Raw genomic sequence first — 20,829 nt, 5'->3', positions numbered from 1 at the left:
ACCATCCTGATTTTTACAACATTAAGTATGGTCTTGATGTCAATGGCGAGCAAGTGTGCAAGCTACCGACTTCAATGTCATGCTTCTCAAAGCCGATCAGGAGCATCACCTCTTCTTCCGATGGTGTTTTTCCCTGGATCTAACCCTCAGGGAGTCCTGGGAGCAGGAGGAGGGTGCTTTGGGGGAAGACTGACCTTCCCCTAGGCACTTAGTTACTGTCTTCTTTCTTGAAGAACATGCAGCCTGATGTTCTCTTTGTCCTCAGGTGTTCTTCTGGAGAACTTCTGGCAGTGGCAGCATGCTTCTGGAACATGATCTTTAAGACAACATAGACACTATGAGGATCTGAATGGGCCTTCCTCTTCCCACAAGCAGGGTACTTCACAAAAAGTGTAGGAATCCTCACAGAAAAATGATATGTCTTTAGTCAGAAAATTGTTGAAATCTATTCCATGTCTTTAATGATATAGTCAAATGAGGATGTGAATGGGCCTTCCTCTTCCCACAAGCAGGGTACTTCACAAAAAGTGTAGGAATCCTCACAGAAAAATTATGTGTCTTTAGTCAGAAAATGGTTGAAATCTATTCCATGTCTTTTATGATATAGTCAAATGAATCACAAAAGTAAAGGTTTTAGATCGAATGTATTTAAAGCCAAAAAGGTAGAGCTAAGGTCGCCTGAATCCCTTCTCCAGGAGCCGAAACAATTAACTCATCTAACTGCCACCTGTGGGGCATGATGGGATACAGGGTGCATTGTGAGGCACAGTTCCAGTTTTTCCTATGCTCTACATCTTGTGAGTTGCAGCCTACATGTGCCCCAGATTGCAGTGAGCAGAGTCCAGGAAGTGGTAAGGAGACAGACTAGTGCTGTCTCTTCCCAAGACAAAAGTTGTTTAAAAAACGATTTTCACTTTCTGTGTTTACTGTCTATGCCTGTGGTCGTTACATCTATAAATTGTAGTTTTAGCCTGCCTGTAATTGCATATTTTATCACCTGTGTTGTGTTTTAAATTTGTGGTTTTCCCTGCCCATGATTGCCTCCATTTAGTGTGTTAAACTGTGGGATTTGCAGTCCAACCTCTGTAGTTTGTCCCTCTCATTCCTTGGTGACAAATCTGTTTTCCCTCCAAATTTCTCTTTTGCTCTGTGCTTAGACCTGTGTGCTAAAACATTGCACCCCCAGCCAACATTTTGTGTTCACAAGCCAGTGAGGCCAGCCCCCCTGCCTCCCCCACCCCCCAACAGGGATTTTCTACATCAGAGGGTGCTTCTGTGAGCTGTTTAAACTGTATTTACTGGGGCCTGTGCACTTCATTTTTTGGCCAGCAGGGGGAGTAAAGCTTTATTCAAACAGTATTGTTAGATTTCGAGTTAGTGAAGCCTTTACCTGCAGAAGTCCAAAGTTGTGGATTGAGCCTGTCTGTCTCCTAGGGGATTCTGAACAGGAGACTCAGCTGCCCAGACCCCACCCCCAGGCCAGCAGACCATTGGCTATTCAGCTACCAGGCAAGTCTGAGCCCTCCTCTCACACCTGCCCAGGCCCCTTAAGTTATTGCTGGGTGCACCCCAAATTATTCTCCTCCATCTTGTGAGTTGCAGCCTACATGTGCCCCAGATTGTAGTGAGCAGAGTCCAGGAAGTGGTAAGGAGACAGACTAGTGCTGTCTCTTCCCAAGACAAAAAGTTGTTTAAAAAACGATTTTCACTTTCTGTGTTTAATGTCTATGCCTGTGGTTGTTACAGTTAAAAATTGTAGTTTTAGCCTGCCTGTAATTGCATATTTTATCACCTGTGTTGTGTTTTAAATTTGTGGTTTTCCCTGCCCATGATTGCCTCCATTTAGTGTGTTGAATTGTGGGATTTGCAGTCCAACCTCTGTAGTTTGTCCCTCTCATTCCTTGGTGACAAATCTGTTTTCCCTCCAAATTTCTCCTTTGCTCTGTGCTTAGACATGTGTGCTAAAACATTGCACCCCCAGCCAACATTTTGTGTTCACAAGCCAGTGAGGCCAGCCCCCCTGCCTCCCCCACCTCCCCCACAGCAACAGGGATTTTCTACATCAGAGGGTGCTTCTGTGAGCTGTTTAAACTATATTTACTGGGGCCTGTGCACTTCGTTTTTTTGGCCAGCAGGGGGAGTAAAGCTTTATTCAAACAGTATTGTTAGATTTCGAGTTAGTTAAGTCTTTACCTGCAGCAGTCCAAAGTTGTGGATTGAGCCTGTCTGTCTCCTAGGAGATTCTGAACAGGAGAAGCAGCTTCCAACTCCCTGGCCAGCAAACCTTGTCTGAGGTCGCTGGGACCTTATATGGTCTGCTAGAAGTTGGCACAGGTGTACACTGATTGGTGGTTGTATCTGGTGTTTCTATTGGGTTAGAGTTAATGTCCTCATTGGTTGGGTATTTGAGGGTTCTGATTGGTTTCTCGGTCTGTGATTCAATTATTGTAGGGTTGGGACTAGGGCTAGGGTTAGGATTTCTATTGGAAGTAGGGACTAGGGCTTCCTGGGTTATTGGTTGTTGGGAGTATGGTGGGACTAGGGCTAGGGTTAGGGTTAGACCTTTAATTGGAAGTAGCTATTTTAGGGTTCTGGTGTGATTGGTTGTTGGACCAGTTGGGGGACTAAGAGTAGGGTTAGGCTTTCTATTGGAAGTAGGGACTAGGGCTACCTGTACCATTGTCTGCTTGGACTTGGGTTGGGACTAGTGGTAGGGCTAAAGCCTTTATTGGACGTAGAGATCAGGGTTTTTGAACTGATTGGGTGCTTGGACTAGGGCTAAGATGGGCTGCAAGGTCCTGGTCTCCTATTGGTTCTAGATGTTAGGGCTAATGTTGTGATTGGATAGTGTTAGGGCTAGGGTTCCCATTGGCTGAAGGGGTCACCTGATTACTAGGGCTACAAAAAAGGCCAGGCTTATGGCGTCTCAGCCCGGGCGTAGAGGCTAAGGGCGGAGAGGACAAGGGTAGTTGCCTGTTTGAACCTGTTAAGGGCAGAGAGGACAAGGGTAGTTCCCTGTTCGTGCCTGTTAAGGGTGGAGAGGACAAGGGTAGTTGCCTGTTTGAGCCTGTTCGAGACTGGTCGGGACAAGGGCCAGAAATGCTGCCCTTTTTCTCATTTAACAATACCCAGCCCACACCACCCATAACCACAAACAGAGCAACACACTCACACCAAATATACACCACGCACAACACTATGCACAGATTAATGTACCAACATGCACCACCAACCCAACCAAACCACATCTACACATCCTACTATCCCAACTACCACACATATCCACCATCACCCCCAAACAGTACACAACTCTATACTATACCACTAACCAATACACTCATCACTAACACAACGCCAATCAACACCATACTTAACTACATCCCACTCAGACACACTCTCCCTGCTGTAATTACACCTACACCTTTTATCACTAACAAACATATAATGATCCTTCCATCAGTTGTCTAACAAACACCCTCCTCTCCCTTCTACCATAATAACACTAACACACAACCACTGCAAACCACCACACTTTGTAACTCTTGAAACAAACCAGTCTAAGATAAACACTCTCACCTCTACTTCATTCCCTCCTACACACAACATACACTCTACTCATAAACACATAACCACCCCCTCTACGTCACAACCTCCTCTCACAAGCAATACTACACAACCAAATCAGGTGCATGAAACATACACATCAGCACCCCTTTTCACCACACCTCAAAAGCAAAACATATCACACACACCCGCTGAACCCTGACAACTACAGACCCATTACAAATGGACCTTTCCTGGGCAAACTGATAGAAAGAGCAGCGTTCGCCCAGATGTCACAATTCATTGAAGAGAATGACATACTTTCAGATTTCCAAACAGGATCCCGTCTGGGAAGAGGCACTGAATCTGCCCTCCTTGCCATCTGGGATGACCTAAAGAATACAGTTGACCGCAACGGGATAGCTGCGCTACTCCTCTTGGACCTCTCAGCTGCCTTTCACACGGTTGACCATGACACTCTGAAACTAAGACTTTATGAAGCCGGCATAGAGGGAACTGCTCTAGACTGGATCGCATCCTACCTTCGAAACAGAACTAATGTCATCCACACCCCACCTTTCTCGTCCAAACCGTACTCCACAAAATCAGGGGTCCCTCAAGGTTCTATCATCTCGCCGATGCTTTTCAACATCTACATGAAGTCTTTACCAGTACTGATCAATAAATTTCACCTCACGTGCTACAACTATGCAGATGACACGTAAATACTCCTTCAACTGGAATGCCCCAAAGATATTGGAAAATCACCAATTTTCAGCTGACTCAGAGACGTGGATCAGTGGATGACTTGGAGCTATCTCAAATTGAATGCTTCAAAAACTGAAATACTCACGTGTGGCGATTGGAAAAATTACAACCCACTTGCTGCATGGCCTGATGAACTGGGATCACTGCCTAAAGTATCGAAGGAAGTAAGAAACCTCGGAATGACCATGGACTCCAAGCTGTCGATGAATGTCCAAGTGGATAAACTAGCAAGATCAAGCTTTGCTACTATAAAAACACTGCGACAAATTTTCCTTCATTTGGGATTTCCACACAAGGTCCAAGCTACCATCTCCCTTGTTCTATCCAAACTCGATTACGCCAATAGCCTCTAAAACGGATCACCTTTAACGACCATGAAAAGACTACAACGGATTCAGAACTCGGCTGCCAGACTACTCTTGCATATCAAACCACAAGACCACATCCCCCCTGCCTTGAAAGCCCAGCATTGGTTACCAGTTGCCGGAAGATCCACGTTCAAGCTGCTTTATATTACCCACAAAGCAATACATGGAATAGGACCACTCTTCATCAGGAATAAAATCACCAAACACATTCAACAAAGGAACCTCCGCTCTAAAGGAGCATCTCGCCACAAAATCCCACCATACAAGAAAAAAACCATGGGTGGCAAATCCTTCTCTGTTCAAGCAGCCAAACTATGGAACTCTTTACCCCCCAACATAAGATCCACCGACAACCACCTTATCTTCAGAAAACTACTCAAGATCTGGCTCTTCCCCACATAAGCACCACACGGAAACAGAAATTTACAGCCTATCCCTCTGTATATAAGCATTTGGTTTCACTATAGATATGTACCTATCTTTGTGTATTACTTTATAAAACATGTAAAATAATTATGTTGTTAAGAGAAAATAAAAATCATAATAATAATAATATTCATCAATAAATAAAAATCATCTTTGGTCTACATGTACATACTTCCATTGTGCATCTATGTACCTTCCATGTACTTTGATCTGTGTGTCTGTTACTTTTCTCCTGAAAAAGCATATCCAATGCACTACCCTATTTCTCATCCTGTGCCTCTATCAATATATTTAATCTAAATATACTTACTTCCTTTATGTATCCATATACTTTCAATGTACTCATGGATCTATATATTTATCACTTTCTTCTAATTTAGCATTTCCAATGCACTAGCCTATTTCTCAGCCTATACTTCGCTCAATATATCTTCTAGCCCAACCTTCTGACTCATCTCAAACTTCTTTCTACTACTCCTTCTAATGCACTACCCTATCTCTCGTCCTATACATCTATCAATATATCCTCTACATCCACTCTCTCATTTATCCCAAATCCCACACCACTACTATGATCGCCAAAATAACCCTTTCTAGACTCTCTCCTGCTCTACCCCTCCTTGCATCATCTGACACCTCTTTTTACTACACCGATCCCCTAAAACAAACCTTTCTAAACTCTCCCCTCTGACTCCTTCCCTCCAAAATTCCTTTTTACTCATCCAAAAGCCTCTTCCTACAGCTAAGACCTAAAAAAATAAAAAATCCTTCACTCTTTTATCCCTCCACTATCCTTTTTCAATCAAAATTAACAGACTAACATGTTCACTTCTCAAATTCCATATTCCATATTCAACTATACTAATATACTGCCCAAATAACTGAATAACATATCTACTACTCAAATTACTTCATATTTATACTATACTAATTTTCAACGCTAATCCTTTATGGGTTCCGGAGTGGCGTGCTACTCGCCAGAAAAGCGCTTCAACATCCATCAGGGGTAACAAGTGCTATATGAATGCAAATCTTTCTTCCCCTTTTATCCATCCGCTATACTTCTCACTCCAAGTAACAGACTAATATCCACCACTGAAATTACCTCATATTTCACCATATTAATTCACCACTAATCCTTTATAGGCTTCCTGAATAGCATGCGTCAACAAGCGAGCGATAAATAAATACAAACCTTTGTCCTCCTCTATCCTTCTGCTATCATTCCAAATCCAAATAACTGACTAACCTATCCACCACTTAAAATGTACTTGCATGTTTCACTATAATAATTCAACACTAATCCTCTATGGGTCCCGGAGTAGCGTGCTACCCGCTGAAAAAGCGCTTCGACGCCTCGTCAGGGGTAGTAAGCGCTATATAAATGAAATTACAATACAATACATTGTAGACTACTGTCTAATATAGCCCTTAATTCACATTCTGTTTCTAAAAGTTTGTGAAACATTTTCTATTGTCACTTATTTTGTAAAGCGACTAATTGTATGTAATTGGCCCCTTTTTAAAACGTAAACCAAATGAAATTTGGTCTTTTTGTACAGCGTATATAAAGTGCTATAGAATCCCTGTATGCGTGCGGGAATATTCAGTGCTTATGACCATAGATGAGGATCCCCTGGAAGAGTATTCCTGTTATTTTCCAAGAACAAAAAAAATAAAATTACAAACTTTGGCTCAATTATGTGAACCATGATGTATTCCAGCACCAACTTTCACCAAATGCCAAGTCATTTTGATTCATTCTGCACTTCAATATCAACCTCAAGAAACACATCGCCTACAAAATGAAGAATGGCTCCCCTTGCAGGCCTGCACCAGTTTCAAAACCAGCTGCATCATTTACAAAGACATCACGACCAGCACACCTCCTTATCCCCCCCCATCACTGGGGGTTCTCGGCACACCCGCAGCCAAGACACCATCAGACTGCAGTAAAAGAAGTCTAATAAAGAAAACAAGGCAGGAGGATTTATCCAACTATGCTCCCTGGATATAGCATAACATCTCACTATCCATCAGGGTAAACCTAATGCTGCTCTAACTTCACAAAGGGTTGAATACTCACCTATTAACGAGCACTACATCAGAATTCATAAATGTCCACAACTCAGCGTTATCTCAAACACCTGTTGACTTTATGCTTATCTTTGACCTTGCAACATGCTCCTTTGCCTTTTGGGTAGGTTTGCAGTGTAAAAATACCAGTAAACATACATACAGGAACAGAAGAAGGCTGCTAAACCCTCTCAAAAAAGCCTGCTTGAATGCATTTGTCTGACTCTGTAATGAGTTCCTGTAGTTTAAGCATTAGCATAAACTTTATTCGATAGCTCAGAGCACTGATAAGTTTAAACCATAAACACATAAGTTAGACTCTATTAACGACATTACTGCACTTATGGTAGCATAAGAAAGCCATGGTATAAAGTATGCTATGCATCGGCAACAGATAGAACAATGTTGACTATATAGGAGCCTTATCAATGTTCTCTTTTTTAAAATATCATCATAAAATACAGAAAATTACCTGGGTATACTGGCCACAGCGATCCATGCATGTATTTGATCTGTAAACATAAAATGTTTCCTCAGCGGCAAACTCAGCTGTAAAAGAAAGCGGTGTACCAGCCTTTCCCATCCAAATATTTTCTCCTACTGTTGAGAGCGTTGGATGGGCCATTTCACTGTGATCAAGGTAGGCATTATGAGAAAATGTACAGTTTTTCGCCCATTCCATGGCAGTAATTGCTAAAGCTGGATCCCAGGTCTGAAACAAAAGTTAAAAATGTGAATGTTAGTAAATGTTTTGAACTGCGGAATTTTGTATTTCCAAAACTTTGAATTGTGAACATGATTACACCCACTGTGAAATCCATGCAGGGCTCTCGGTGATAAAAGTCAGTTCGGTTTGCTATCTGTGCCCGGTTAAGTGTTCCATGTAGTACTTGGTGCACAAAGACACGGCTAAAATCTAGAAATTAGGATCTGCAAGACCTGGGCAGCGCCATTTGACAGCTTGTAGCCCAAACATGACTCTTACCAACTTTCCTGGAAAAAAGAACTGGATGGTGCAACATATTCCTGATGCACAGGGTGAAGACGTGCCCCATCTTCAGCAAGACGGCGATGGGTGCACTTATTTTCTGGGTGCAGCGCCATCTTCCCCACATGATGCCAGCTTTCGGCAGGCCTGGTAAGGGGCGGTAATGTCAGATGTTCTATGGGCGAGTGCGGCGGAGTGTACACAGCACAGGTATCCAGTGGAAGCTGACACTCTGCTAGGCTGGCACCTAGACAGAGAATAGGACCTGTTCGACCTGCTGGATGTTGAGGTTGCGGGGCACAGTGAGTAATATTTTTGTTTTCTAAAAATGTCTAATATTTATTTTTTCAAGCAGTTTGATCACAGGTAAGTTAAGTTTATGTGTTGATTATATACATATATAGACATATACACACACACGTGCACGCGCACTCACCCACACACACATTAAATAACCCAGCACAGTTGCGGTTTTACCGGTGAGCACCAGAACGCTGGGGGTGTAGACACACTTGCTACCGCTAATGCCTTACATTGTCACAATTCTATGTCAGGACCGGAGGCTTCAGATTATGCTTTTCTCTCTCCGCTGTTTATTCCAACAAAAACACATAGCAGCCAGAAAAGCATTAAATGTGAAAATACTTCTAACATATCCCAACATCGGGTATTAAGAACAACATCCAAAGTCAAAACCACATTAGAAAAACTACATATTCCATCAGTCCATGATAATAGTCCTTCTACAGTGTCCATAATCCTAAGGTAGGGCATCCATCTTGTGTTCCCTTCCTCTTTCTTCGCTGCTTCGCAGCCAGTTAAGTGCCTTTTCCTAATGCTCTCCCTCGTTTCTGTGATTGTGGGGGTGTTACGGGTTTAGGGCACTGTGTTACTGTATTGTGTTGCTTAGGGCTTGAGGCGTACATTGTGTGGTTAAAATGCCGTGTTTGTATTTGCCTTTCAGAGCCCTTTGATTTATTGTCGCGGGGACGTTTTCGCCCCTGACGCGACTGTCCCCAGGATTGCGGCGGTGTTTTCTCACCGCCAGAGGGAGCTGTCGCGTCTCGTTCTCCTCAGCGCGGGTTTCCCTTAGTGACGGGCCCTCCTTTCAGTGATGAAAGGCTGAGGAAAAAGTTGAAACGTGTCCTGAGTGTTGAGATCCAGGTCGGCAAATAAATGGAAAGAATCACATTTGCCTCGAGTGCAAAAAAGGAGAACTCTGGGTAGTTCTCCAGTTTAAGTGGAAAGCAGCTCCTGTTAGAGCACTCTCAACACCAGCGACACTCTAGATCTGCTCACCTCAAATGTCTGCTTTTCTATCAAAATCTTTAAGCATAGGATTAGCACAGTGCTAGCCACGCCGAGATATAAATGGACAAAGTCTTTTGCCATTTCTACAGCAAAGTTTTTAAGCATAGGACTGGCACAGCGCTGTCCTTGCCGAGCTGTAAAATGATAAAAGCCATTTATCACTCCAGGCACATTATTACAGCTTTGAATTGGTAAAATACCAACCAAGCCAACCTGAAATGAATAAAAGCAACCCCTGACACAGTGTTTTGCTCTTCAGAGAGGTATAGCTATACCTCTCTGAAGAGCTCTAATTAGACCGAAACACTGTGTCATAGATTTCAGTACATTAGAGTTAGTTGGACTCTTTACTCGTACAAAACAAGAGAAATTCAGACATTAAAGTTATTTGAGCTAACTGTAACTCGTGCCCCTGCAATACACTGCTGATGACGTCACATACTACATCACTGATGACATCTTCCACATGATAATCTAATGCACCGCCTCAAACCCTTATATAACCTTTGATACACCCGCTCTAAAATATAGACTACCATTATCGAAACCATAGACACACCAATGCCAGTTACTACATACCCACTCACTGATTCCTAGGTCTACACACACAGGTCCACTCATTCACCCATACAGTCACTCATCAGTACAGCACTATCATACGCACTCATACACCTATAATGACACTCACAAACAGCCACTCATCCATACAGTTACTCACACACCTAGTCAGTCATGCAAAGAATCAATCACATTCACATTTACTCACCTATACAGTTATACACACACCATCTCACTTATTCATACAGATACTAACACATACTTACTGTCTTACTGTCTTATACAATCACTGATACAAGCACACACTCATTCATACAGCCACAATCACTCACTCGCAGTCATTTATATTCTCCAACACTCACATATACTGCTTTTTACATATGTAGTTACTAAAACATGTATCACAGAGACATCCATTTACTCACCAACACACCCATACACATACTCACCCACCTATACAGCCCGTCAGTTGCACTGTTGAACCCATACACCCAGTGAATCATCTGTACACAAGAGTCACACTCCCCACCCACACAGACACTCATACAGATACTCAGACTACCGATCTATAACCCATAAACACACCTGTGTAGCTACTCACCAACCCATGCAACTGCTTACACACCAACTGACAGACTGATACATTCACAGTTTAGTCACTAACCATGCATTCAATAAGACATGATTAATCACTCACTTATACAGTCAGTCACGCACCTACCAAATCATCCATTCAGAACCTTATACACCCACTCATTCTTCAATACACCTTGGTGTGTATATATATATATATATATATAAACATATTTAAACTTTACAGAAACACATAGTCAATGTATGATATCATCAGTGATTTCACTGACCATGTCATGAATGATGTAATGTGATGTCATCAGCAGTGCATTTCGGGGGCGCGAGTTATAGTTAGCCCAGCTAACTATAACGTCGAATTTCTCTGGTTTTGTACGAGTAAAAAGTCCAACTAACTATAACGTACCTGAAATGTATGTTTTTTTAAGTGAATTTCTATGGTTTTTTAAATGTTAATTTCTAACTATAAAGGTCCTTGAAACCCATGTTTTTTTCAGTGAATTTCTAAGGTTTTTCAAATGAACATTTCTAACAATAACTTCCCTGAAACCCATGTTTTTTTCAGTGAAGTACATACATACATCCATACTTCGGTACTCAAAAAAACACTGTAACAGTACTGTCATGACTCCACTATTAAAACTTACTTCACACTAATCAAGATATTAAACAATTCTAATGCTAAATGTTTCCTATGTTATTTTAAATTTTTTGTAATCTGAACCATAGTTTATTCATATGTCTTGTATTCAGAATCCCAGCAAGTATTAGGCGTTTTCAGTCACGAGAAAGCAAATGAGACACTTTGGTGGTTAACAGTTTTCAAGCTTATCCCAACACAAGCACAGGTCAAACAGTCAAAACATGAGCACAGGTTAACCGAAAAAAATGATATCTACGTGCGTGCGCAGCACGTTGCTTCCATAGAATACTTTGTAACCAAAGACTATATTAACCACACCCAGCCCTTTGACAATCGATTAGTTTAGTTTTTGCGAGTTATTTCCCTGTGTCCAGTCAGCGATCCAGCTTCTCTTCTCCAGCGTCGGATTCTTCTTTTGAGACAACAAAAGAGATTAGGGACTTGTAAGTTGTTACATTAAGGGATAGTAGATATGTATAGAACGTAACTATTTATACAAATGGTGGAATTAACCATACTAATTGCTTTTTGTGTTCTAGTAAACTATTAACTAAAAGTACTTCTTCAAAGAATCATATTTAGTTTAACGTTTTATTATATATGGATATCAAGATTTCAAAACTTTAGGTATTTGTATAAAAAATTCTAAAAAGCTCAACATGTGTTTGATATTCAGTTGTTACATTGTTTGTTTATTTGTATTTATTTCTAATGTCAGCAACACCTGTTCACAAACAGACCGAATTCAGGAGACACTTATCTTTTTCTCTCCTCGCCCCTATTGTCCTTCTCCCCTTGGGCGAGATAGTGTGACCGTGTATATTCTGCTAGTGTTTTCCTATTTCATCTCAGAGGAGTTCGGGGCCTTTTGGCCTAGGACTGAACATTCCCGAGTCCCAGAGAACACAAACATGAAACCAGTAAGACACTTGATAACATTTCGGCATTGCTCTCTTCTAGTCCATATTCTTCTTCTCCCCTTAGATGATATAGAGGAGCTGTGTATATTCTACTACTGCCTTTCTATTTCATCTCAGAGGAGTTGGAGGCCTTTCGGTTCCAGAGTCCCAAACAACGAAAAGCACAAGTTACTACATTAGTTAGTGATAGATTCCTTACCTAAGAATATCCCCAGGCATCAGACTGGATCCGGAAAATTTTGCGTAGCAATACCCCTGCATGCCGGCAGGCGTCGTCCGCGGCTCCGTTAGCGCCGGAATGACGTTGTCGGAGTACTTAGACGCCACCCTCGCGCGCTGACGTCAGTTCTGATACACAGGTTTTCCGCGCCAGTTACGCAGAGCCATAAAAGAACCAACATTGGTGCCATGAAACTAGGGCCCTGAAAGGGGATGACCTTAACCCTAGATATCGGTTCTGGGAGGATGGGTGAGTCGGTAAGGAATCTATCACTTACCTTAGAATAGATACCCCAGCAATACCAACCCCGGTGGTGGGTCTGCGAACCAATAATCACACCAGAAAGTCCTGGAGGACGGAACGGCCAAAGAAGCCATCCCTCCGGACTTGGCTGTCCAGGCAATAGTGTCTTGCAAACGTGTGCAGCGATGCCCACGTAGCTGCCTGGCAAATGTCCTGCAAGGGCACTTCTCGGCCCAGGGCAGTGGTAGTCGCCATGGCCCGAGTGGAATGAGCCCTCAGTCCAACAGGGGGCACCTTCTTAGCCAAGGAGTAACACGCCTGGATACACAAGATGATCCACGAGAGATGGTCCGCTTGTGCACCGCCTTTCCCTTCTTAGAGCCCACGTAACCAACAAAGAGTTGGTCATCCACCCGGAACTGGCGTGTGCGATCCAGATAGTAAGAGAGCACACGTTTTGGGTCCAGACGGAGGAGCCTCTCTTCCTCTTTCGAGGGATGCGGAGGCGGAAAGAAGGTGGGCAAGGTAATGGACTGCCCGATGTGGAAGGCCGTGACAACCTTGGGCAGTAAAGAGGGTCTCGTCCGCAACACAACTTTGTCCGGATGGACAGAGAGGAAAGGAGGTGTAGAAGAAAGAGCCTGGAGCTCACTCACTCTCCTGGCAGAGGTGATGGCAACCAGGAAAGCAGTCTTCAAAGTAAGAAGACGGAGAGGACAGTTATGGAGCGTCTCAAAGGGAGCACACATAAGGTAAGTAAGTACAAGGTTCAAGTCCCACTGGGGCATCACGAAGGGAACAGGAGGAAACATGTGTGTGATGCCCTTCAAAAACCTATTTACAATTGGGGACTTGAACAAAGAAGGTTGATCAGCTAGCCTCAAGAAGGCGGAAAGGGCAGAAAGGTACCCCTTGGTAGTGCCCAGAGCAGAGCCTTGCAGGGCAAGAGAAAGAAGGAAGAGGAGAACCTCAGAAAGGGGTGCAGAGTGGATTCACAGCCTTTGCTGTGCACCATGCCACAAATCTGTTCCACCTGCAGGCGTATACCGACTTTGTGGAAGGACGCCTGGCTGCCAGAATGACATTACAGACTTCAGGAGGCAAGTCAAATGGCCTCAACTGTCGCCGCTCAATCTCCAAGCTTGTAGGTGGAGACTGGACAGGTTCGGGTGGAGGACCGTCCCCTGCTGCTGCGACAGAAGGTTCTCCCGAAGAGACAGACGAATCGGGGGATCGACTGACATGCTGAGTAGCTCGGGATACCAGTATCTTCGTGCCCAGTCCGGAGCCACAAGGATAACCTGGGTCCGGTCGCGCCTGATCTTCTTCAGCACTCTGGGCAGAAGTGGTATAGGCGGAAAGGCGTACAATAGACCACAACTCCAGTCGCGACGAAAAGCGTCTCCGAGCGAGTGCCGCCTTGGAAATTCCAATACAAAAGGGGATGATGGACGGAGCGTTTGAGCAAATCAAACACTCACCCCCAGTCAACTGATCTGGGTTTAATCCATCACCATTCTTTAGCCCACTCAGCCACCCCAGTTCAGACATGGCCATATGCAAATCAGTCTGACCCTGTGCCTCATGGGACCGGTTTCGGATTCATAATCCTCATCAGCCAGGCTATCTTGAATCCAGTGGCCAAGTGAGCAAGGGACTCACGTCTGAGCATACCCTGCCACACTTAGGGCGAACAAAGCGATACAAAAGGGGATGATGGACGGAGCGTTTGAGCAAATCAAACACTCACCCCCACTCAACTGATCTGGGTTTACTCCATCACCATTCTTTAGCCCACTCAGCCACCCCAGTTCAGACATGGCCATATGCAAATCAGTCTGACCCTGTGCCTCATGGGAACAGTCCAGCCCGAACTGCCAAGCCATGTCTTCCCTGGACCGGAAACAAGGCACAGGGTCAGACTGATTTGCATATGGCCATGTCTGAACTGGGGTGGCTGAGTGAGCTAAAGAATGGTGATGGATTAAACCCAGATCAGTTGACTGGGGGTGAGTGTTTGATTTGCTTAAACGCTCTGTCCATCATCCCCTTTTGTATCGCTTTGTTCGCCCTAAGTTGGCAGGGTATGCTCAGACGTGAGTCCCTTGCTCACTTGGCCACTGGATTCAAGATAGCCTGGCTGATGAGGATTATGAATCCGAAACCGGTCCCAGGATGCTTGTTTCCGGTCCAGGGAAGACATGGCTTGGCAGTTCGGGCTGGACTGTTCCCATGAGGCACAGGGTCAGACTGATTTGCATATGGTCATGTCTGAACTGGGGTAGCTGAGTGAGCTAAAGAATGGTGATGGATTAAACCCAGATCAGTTGACTGGGGGTGAGTGTTTGATTTGCTTAAACGCTCTGTCCATCATCCCCTTTTGTATCGCTTTGTTCGCCCTAAGTTGGCAGGGTATGCTCAGACGCGAGTCCCTTGCTCACTTGGCCACTGGATTCAAGATAGCCTGGCTGATGAGGATTATGAATCCGAAACCGGTCCCAGGATGCTTGTTTCCGGTCCAGGGAAGACATGGCCTGGCAGTTCGGGCTGGACTGTTCCCATGAGGCACAGGGTCAGACTGATTTGCATATGGCCATGTCTGAACTAGGGTGGCTGAGTGAGCTAAAGAATGGTGATGGATTAAACCCAGATCAGTTGACTGGGGGTGAGTGTTTGATTTGCTTAAACGCTCTGTCCATCATCCCCTTTTGTATCGCTTTGTTCGCCCTAAGTTGGCAGGGTATGCTCAGACGCGAGTCCCTTGCTCACTTGGCCACTGGATTCAAGATAGCCTGGCTGATGAGGATTATGAATCCGAAACCGGTCCCAGGATGCTTGTTTCCGGTCCAGGGAAGACATGGCCTGGCAGTTCGGGCTGGACTGTTCCCATGAGGCACAGGGTCAGACTGATTTGCATATGGCCATGTCTGAACTAGGGTGGCTGAGTGAGCTAAAGAATGGTGATGGATTAAACCCAGATCAGTTGACTGGGGGTGAGTGTTTGATTTGCTTAAACGCTCTGTCCATCATCCCCTTTTGTATCGCTTTGTTCGCCCTAAGTTGGCAGGGTATGCTCAGACGCGAGTCCCTTGCTCACTTGGCCACTGGATTCAAGATAGCCTGGCTGATGAGGATTATGAATCCGAAACCGGTCCCAGGATGCTTGTTTCCGGTCCAGGGAAGACAAGTCTTGGCAGTTCGGGCTGGACTGTTCCCATGAGGCACAGGGTCAGACTGATTTGCATATGGCCATGTCTGAACTGGGGTGGCTGAGTGAGCTAAAGAATGGTGATGGATTAAACCCAGATCAGTTGACTGGGGGTGAGTGTTTGATTTGCTTAAACGCTCTGTCCATCATCCCCTTTTGTATCGCCTTGGAAATTCCAACGCGCAGAACTGATGACATTGCGCGTTCTCTTCTGTGGCGTATAGATCTAACCAAGGCTCTCCCCACTGCTGAAAGAGACCTTGCGCCACGTCCGAGTTAAGACGCAATTCGTGATCCATCATGCACCGATGGCTGAGTTTGTCCGCCCTGGCGTTCAGATAACCTGCTAGGTGTTGAACCACCAGGGTCACGTCCTGATGTTCCAGCCACTGCCAGAGGCGCAGAGCCTTCTGGCATAGGGTCCACGACCCGACCCCGCCCTGTTTGTTGCAGTACCACATGGCGGTGGTGTTGTCCGTGAACACCTGCACTACACTCCCCCGGACAGAGGGGAGGAATGCCTTCAGCGCAAGTCAGATCGCCCGCAGTTCCAGAAGGTTGATGTGGAGCTGAGACTCCGCCGGAGACCAGAGGCCTCTGATCTCCGCCTCTCACATGTGGCCCCCCCAGCCCAGGAGGGACGCGTCCGTCACAACCACGTGCTCCGGCTGGGGTAGGGAGAGGGACCTGCCACTGACCCAATCGCGGTCCGTGAGCCACCACTGCAACTGTCTTGCAGTGCCCTCCGAGATCAAGACATGGTCAGACAAGTTGCCCTGATGCTGGGCCCACTGAAACTTCAGGTCCCACTGCAGAGCCCGCATCCACCACCGGGCGTGATGCACCAGAAGGATGCAGGAGGCCATCAGCCCCAGAAGCCGCAGCGTCAACCTGACCGAGACTCGGGATAAAGGCTGAAAGATCTGAATCAGAGCCTGAATATCCGAACCCGCTGTTCGGGAGAATAAACCCGAAACTGCGCCGAGTCCAGAACCGCTCCGATGAAGAGGAGCTTCTGAGAGGGACACAGGTGTGACTTCGGCACGTTGATGGAGAACCCCAGCTGGTGCAGGAGGTCGGCCGTAGTCTGGAGGTGGCTGACGATTGTCTGAGGCGAGTCCGCCTTCAACAACCAGTCGTCGAGGTAGGGGAAGACTGACACCCCTAACCTGCGCAGATGAGCTGCGACCACCGCCATCACTTTCGTGAACACCCATGGGGCGCTGGTAAGGCCGAAGGGGAGCACAGTAAACTGAAAGTGCTTGTGGCCTACCGTGAATCGCAGGTAACGCCGGTGGGCCGGCAGGACGGGGATGTGAAAATAAGCGTCCTGCAAAGTCCAACGCTACCATCCAGTCTCCGTGGTCCAGGGCAGCTAAGACCTGAGCCAAAGTCAGCATCTTGAACTTCTCCTTCCGGAGGAAGCCGTTGACGCTCCGTAGGTCCAAGATAGGGCGTAGGCTCCCTTTGCCCTTCTTGGGTACCAGAAAGTAGTGGGAGTAACAACCACACCCTACTTCTGGCCCAGGAACGCACTCGATGGCCCCCTTGGCCAAGAGGGCCGTGACTTCCTCTTGCAGAATTTGCAAGTGATCCCCCGACACGCGGTGGAATTGCGGTGGCATGGCTGGAGGGGTCGCCTCAAAGGGGAGGGAGTAGCCCCTTCGGACGATTTGCAGCACCCACCTGTCCGACGTTACAGTGCGCCAGTGGAAGAGGTGATGGCAAACCCTGCTGTCACGTGGGCCTGAAAGCACGGACTAGGAGGGTTTTGAGGCAGGTGCTGCGGGGGAAGGTGTGGACTGGCCTCGCCGTTGTCCCCGACCGCCGCCACGGCGGTTTCCACGGCCGCAACCGCGCTGTTGAACATTCTGAGGTGCGTGGCTGGCAGCACGTGTGGGGGCGCCCCTTCCTTGGCCACGAAAGGAGCGAAAGGCACCCGATTGCTGGTGTGGGGCCGAGAGGCCCAAGGACTTGGTCGTAGCCCTGGAGTCCTTAAACGCTCAAGCGCATGGTCTGCCTTGTCGCCAAAGAGGTGACGGCCATCGAACGGCATGTCCAGAAGAGTGGCCTGGACATCGGCCAAAAAGTTGGCGGACCTCAACCAGGCATGGCCTCGAACCGCCACCGTCGTTGCCATCGCCCTGCCCAGTGAGTCCGTGGTATCCAGCCCACACCGGTTGGAATATCGCGCTGCAGCTCGACCCTCCGCAAGGGCTTGGGCGAGTTTAGCCCGGGCCTCCTCCGGGCATTGTGGCAGCACGTCCGCGACCGTGTCCAACAGGATGTGGGTGTAACGGCCCAAGAGGTACGCGGTATTGACTGACCGCAGTCCCAAACTCAGGGACGAGAACACCTTCTTCCTGAATTGTTCATACTTCTTGGATTCACGATCGGGCGGAGCCGCCGGGAATGCGGTCTGGGAAGTGGAGGCCTGGATGACCAGGCTCTCGGGGGTGGGATGGGTGGACAAAAAGCAAGGGTCGCCCGGGGCCGGGCGGCAGCGTCTGGCCACGTTCCTATCCACAGGCGGACCTGTGGCGGGCTTGGACCATGTGCCCACAAGAACGTCACACAAGGCCTCATTAAACGGCAGCAGAGGCTCAGTGGAGCTTGCCTGCGGTTTAAGGACCTCAGTGAGGAGGTTAGTCCTCACGGCCCCGACGGGGAGCTCAAGGTGTAAGGCCTTGGCCCCCCGCTTCAACACTACACTGTAAGCAGCCCCCTCCTCCGTAGCCACGGTGGGAGGGGATACAAATCCAGTGTCTGGCGAAGTGTCAAGTCCACTGGCCTCCCCAAGCTCATATGTCCAGTCCTGTTGAGACTGGCACTCCTGTGCCAGAGGGTCCACAGACCCCTCCCAATCACCCTAGTCACCCATCTCCTGCAGTTCAGGGTCAACAGATGGGGCCGGTTCGTGGAAATAGAAATCTCCAAACGATGTCGAGAGCGGCGCCGCTCTGGCGCTGGAACCGGACCGAGGGTAGGATCGGGGTCGGCGTCCATAGTAGGCGCCGGGAGCGACACCTGTAGGGCCGGCGCCGGTGAGGTCGACCGGCGACCCGGATCCGAAAGCGGATCCAGAGAGGGCCTGCGGCGCCGGGGCCGAAGCACCCGACCCGCTAAGCCCTCCAGCCGGGGCCGTTGGGCCCGGAGGCGCCACAGGACCCGGCTGAGGAGGGAGGGACCTCATGGCCATGAGGTACCGCTGGACCTCCTCAGGCGTCGCGTCATGCCCAGGGACCCGAAGGTGCAGGGCAGGCGACGACGTTCGCGACTCGATGACGTCTCTCCGACCTCTAATGCCTCTTACCTGAGGACTTGGATCCTGACGACCGATGTCCACTCCCGGAGCTGCCAGGGCCCTGACCCCGCGACCGGTCCCTCGACCTCCTGTGGGACCGGGACCTGGAGTGGCGCGGGCGGACTGCCAGAGCTCAAGTCGCTTGCGGGACCGCTCCCGCCTAGCTTTAGACGTCAGGGCCCGGCAGTCGGAGTAGGTGCGGCCGTCGTGGTCCAGGCCTAAACACTTGAGACACCGGCGATGGGGGTCGGTAACCGACATCAGTCGGTCGCACTTGGAACAGGGTTTAAACCCGGGCATCCCTACCGGCACCGTTGGAGTCGAAGACTCGAGTAGAGAAATTATCAAAAAGATCAAAAAGTTTAGTCAAAAAAGACTAAGGGGTAGAGCTTCTCCGGATCTGCGCTAGCTGGTGCGGAAAAAAGAAGAACTGACGTCAGCTCGCGAGGGCGGCGTCTAGGTACTGCGACTACGTCATTCCGGCGCTAACGACGCCGACGACGGACGCGGACGACGCCTGCCGGCACGCAGGGGTATTACTACGCAAAATTTTCCGGATCCAGTCTGATGCCTGGGGATATTCTAAGGTAAGGAATCTATCACTAACGTGTCTCTTTCAGATGTTAAAAACAGTAAGACGCTTGATAACATTTGGTAATTATCTTTTTCTCGCCCCTATTGACCTTCTCCCCTGGGGTGATATAGTGCAGCCGTGTATATTCTACTACTGTCATTCTATTCCACCACAGAGGGATTGGGGGACCGTCGGCGCCAGGACTCAACATTCCAAAGTCCCAGACAACAACAGTAAAGATGTTAAACGCTTGATAACATTTTGTCATTTATGTTTTTCTGTATTTTTGTCTGTATTCTCCTTCTTCCATGACCTATTATAGTGTCACCGTGTATATTCTACTACTGTGACCCTGTAGTACCTCAAAGAGGTTGGGGGCCTGTTAGCACCAGGACAAAACAATTTGGAATCCAGGTTACTGGCCTTCAAGACTTAGTGACAGTTTCTGATAGTCACACTGTATTGCAAAACAGTAAATTAAAAAATTAATGTCTACATACATGGGGACATATTATCAAGCACCTATCGCCACCATGTCACTTTTTGAGACATTGGGTCAGCTCCCAATTATCAAGACAGCTTTCCATGTTAAGTGGCTTAACTCTGTCTTGATAATAGTGCCCCTTTCATGCTACACTTAGTGTGAAAGGGGGCGTGCAGTGGGTGTTGCAGTGGCCGTTCCACCGCAACACCCATTGAATTCGACCCTGCCACCTATTATCAAGGATGGCAATAATAGGTGGCAGCGCTGAACTTAAGACCAGGAAATTCCTGGTCTTAAGATGGCGAAAAGAGGAGAAACGCTTTATTTCTCCTCTTTCTTGCTTTTTCCATGTGTGCTGCCTTGTGCAGCACACCTGGAAAAAGCAAAATGCCATGGTATGTTTATGTACAGGCTGGTGTCCCTTCCTCTACATCAGCAAACCTCCCTGCTCGCAGACACCCTTGCACTCTGGTGCAAGGGTGCCTGCGTTGGCCCTAAGCTGTAAAACTTAGCGCCATCGCAGGGTGAAACACGACGCTGCACCAAATACTTGATAATATGGTGCAGCCTCACGTTTCCGAAGTGGCAGAGAGAGGCGTTAAGC

The 20,829-nt window shown here is 47.3% G+C and overlaps 1 protein-coding gene across 2 annotated transcripts in view; it reads right to left on the bottom strand.

The window, feature by feature from the left end:
* Nucleotides 1-20,829, bottom strand: part of LOC144814965 (glioma pathogenesis-related protein 1-like) — a 546,100-nt gene that overhangs the window by 316,820 nt on the left and 208,451 nt on the right. For both annotated transcript variants that reach the window (XM_078674148.1, XM_078674149.1), the window contains one exon: nucleotides 7,654-7,893. In XM_078674148.1, coding sequence (XP_078530274.1) covers nucleotides 7,654-7,893 — 240 coding nt within the window. The remainder of the gene's footprint in view (nucleotides 1-7,653; nucleotides 7,894-20,829) is intronic.

The sequence above is a fragment of the Lissotriton helveticus genome, chromosome 1_1, assembly GCF_964261635.1.
Source record: "Lissotriton helveticus chromosome 1_1, aLisHel1.1, whole genome shotgun sequence".
Classification (NCBI taxonomy): Eukaryota; Metazoa; Chordata; class Amphibia; order Caudata; family Salamandridae; genus Lissotriton; species Lissotriton helveticus.
This window is presented reverse-complemented; position numbering and strand designations above follow the sequence as displayed.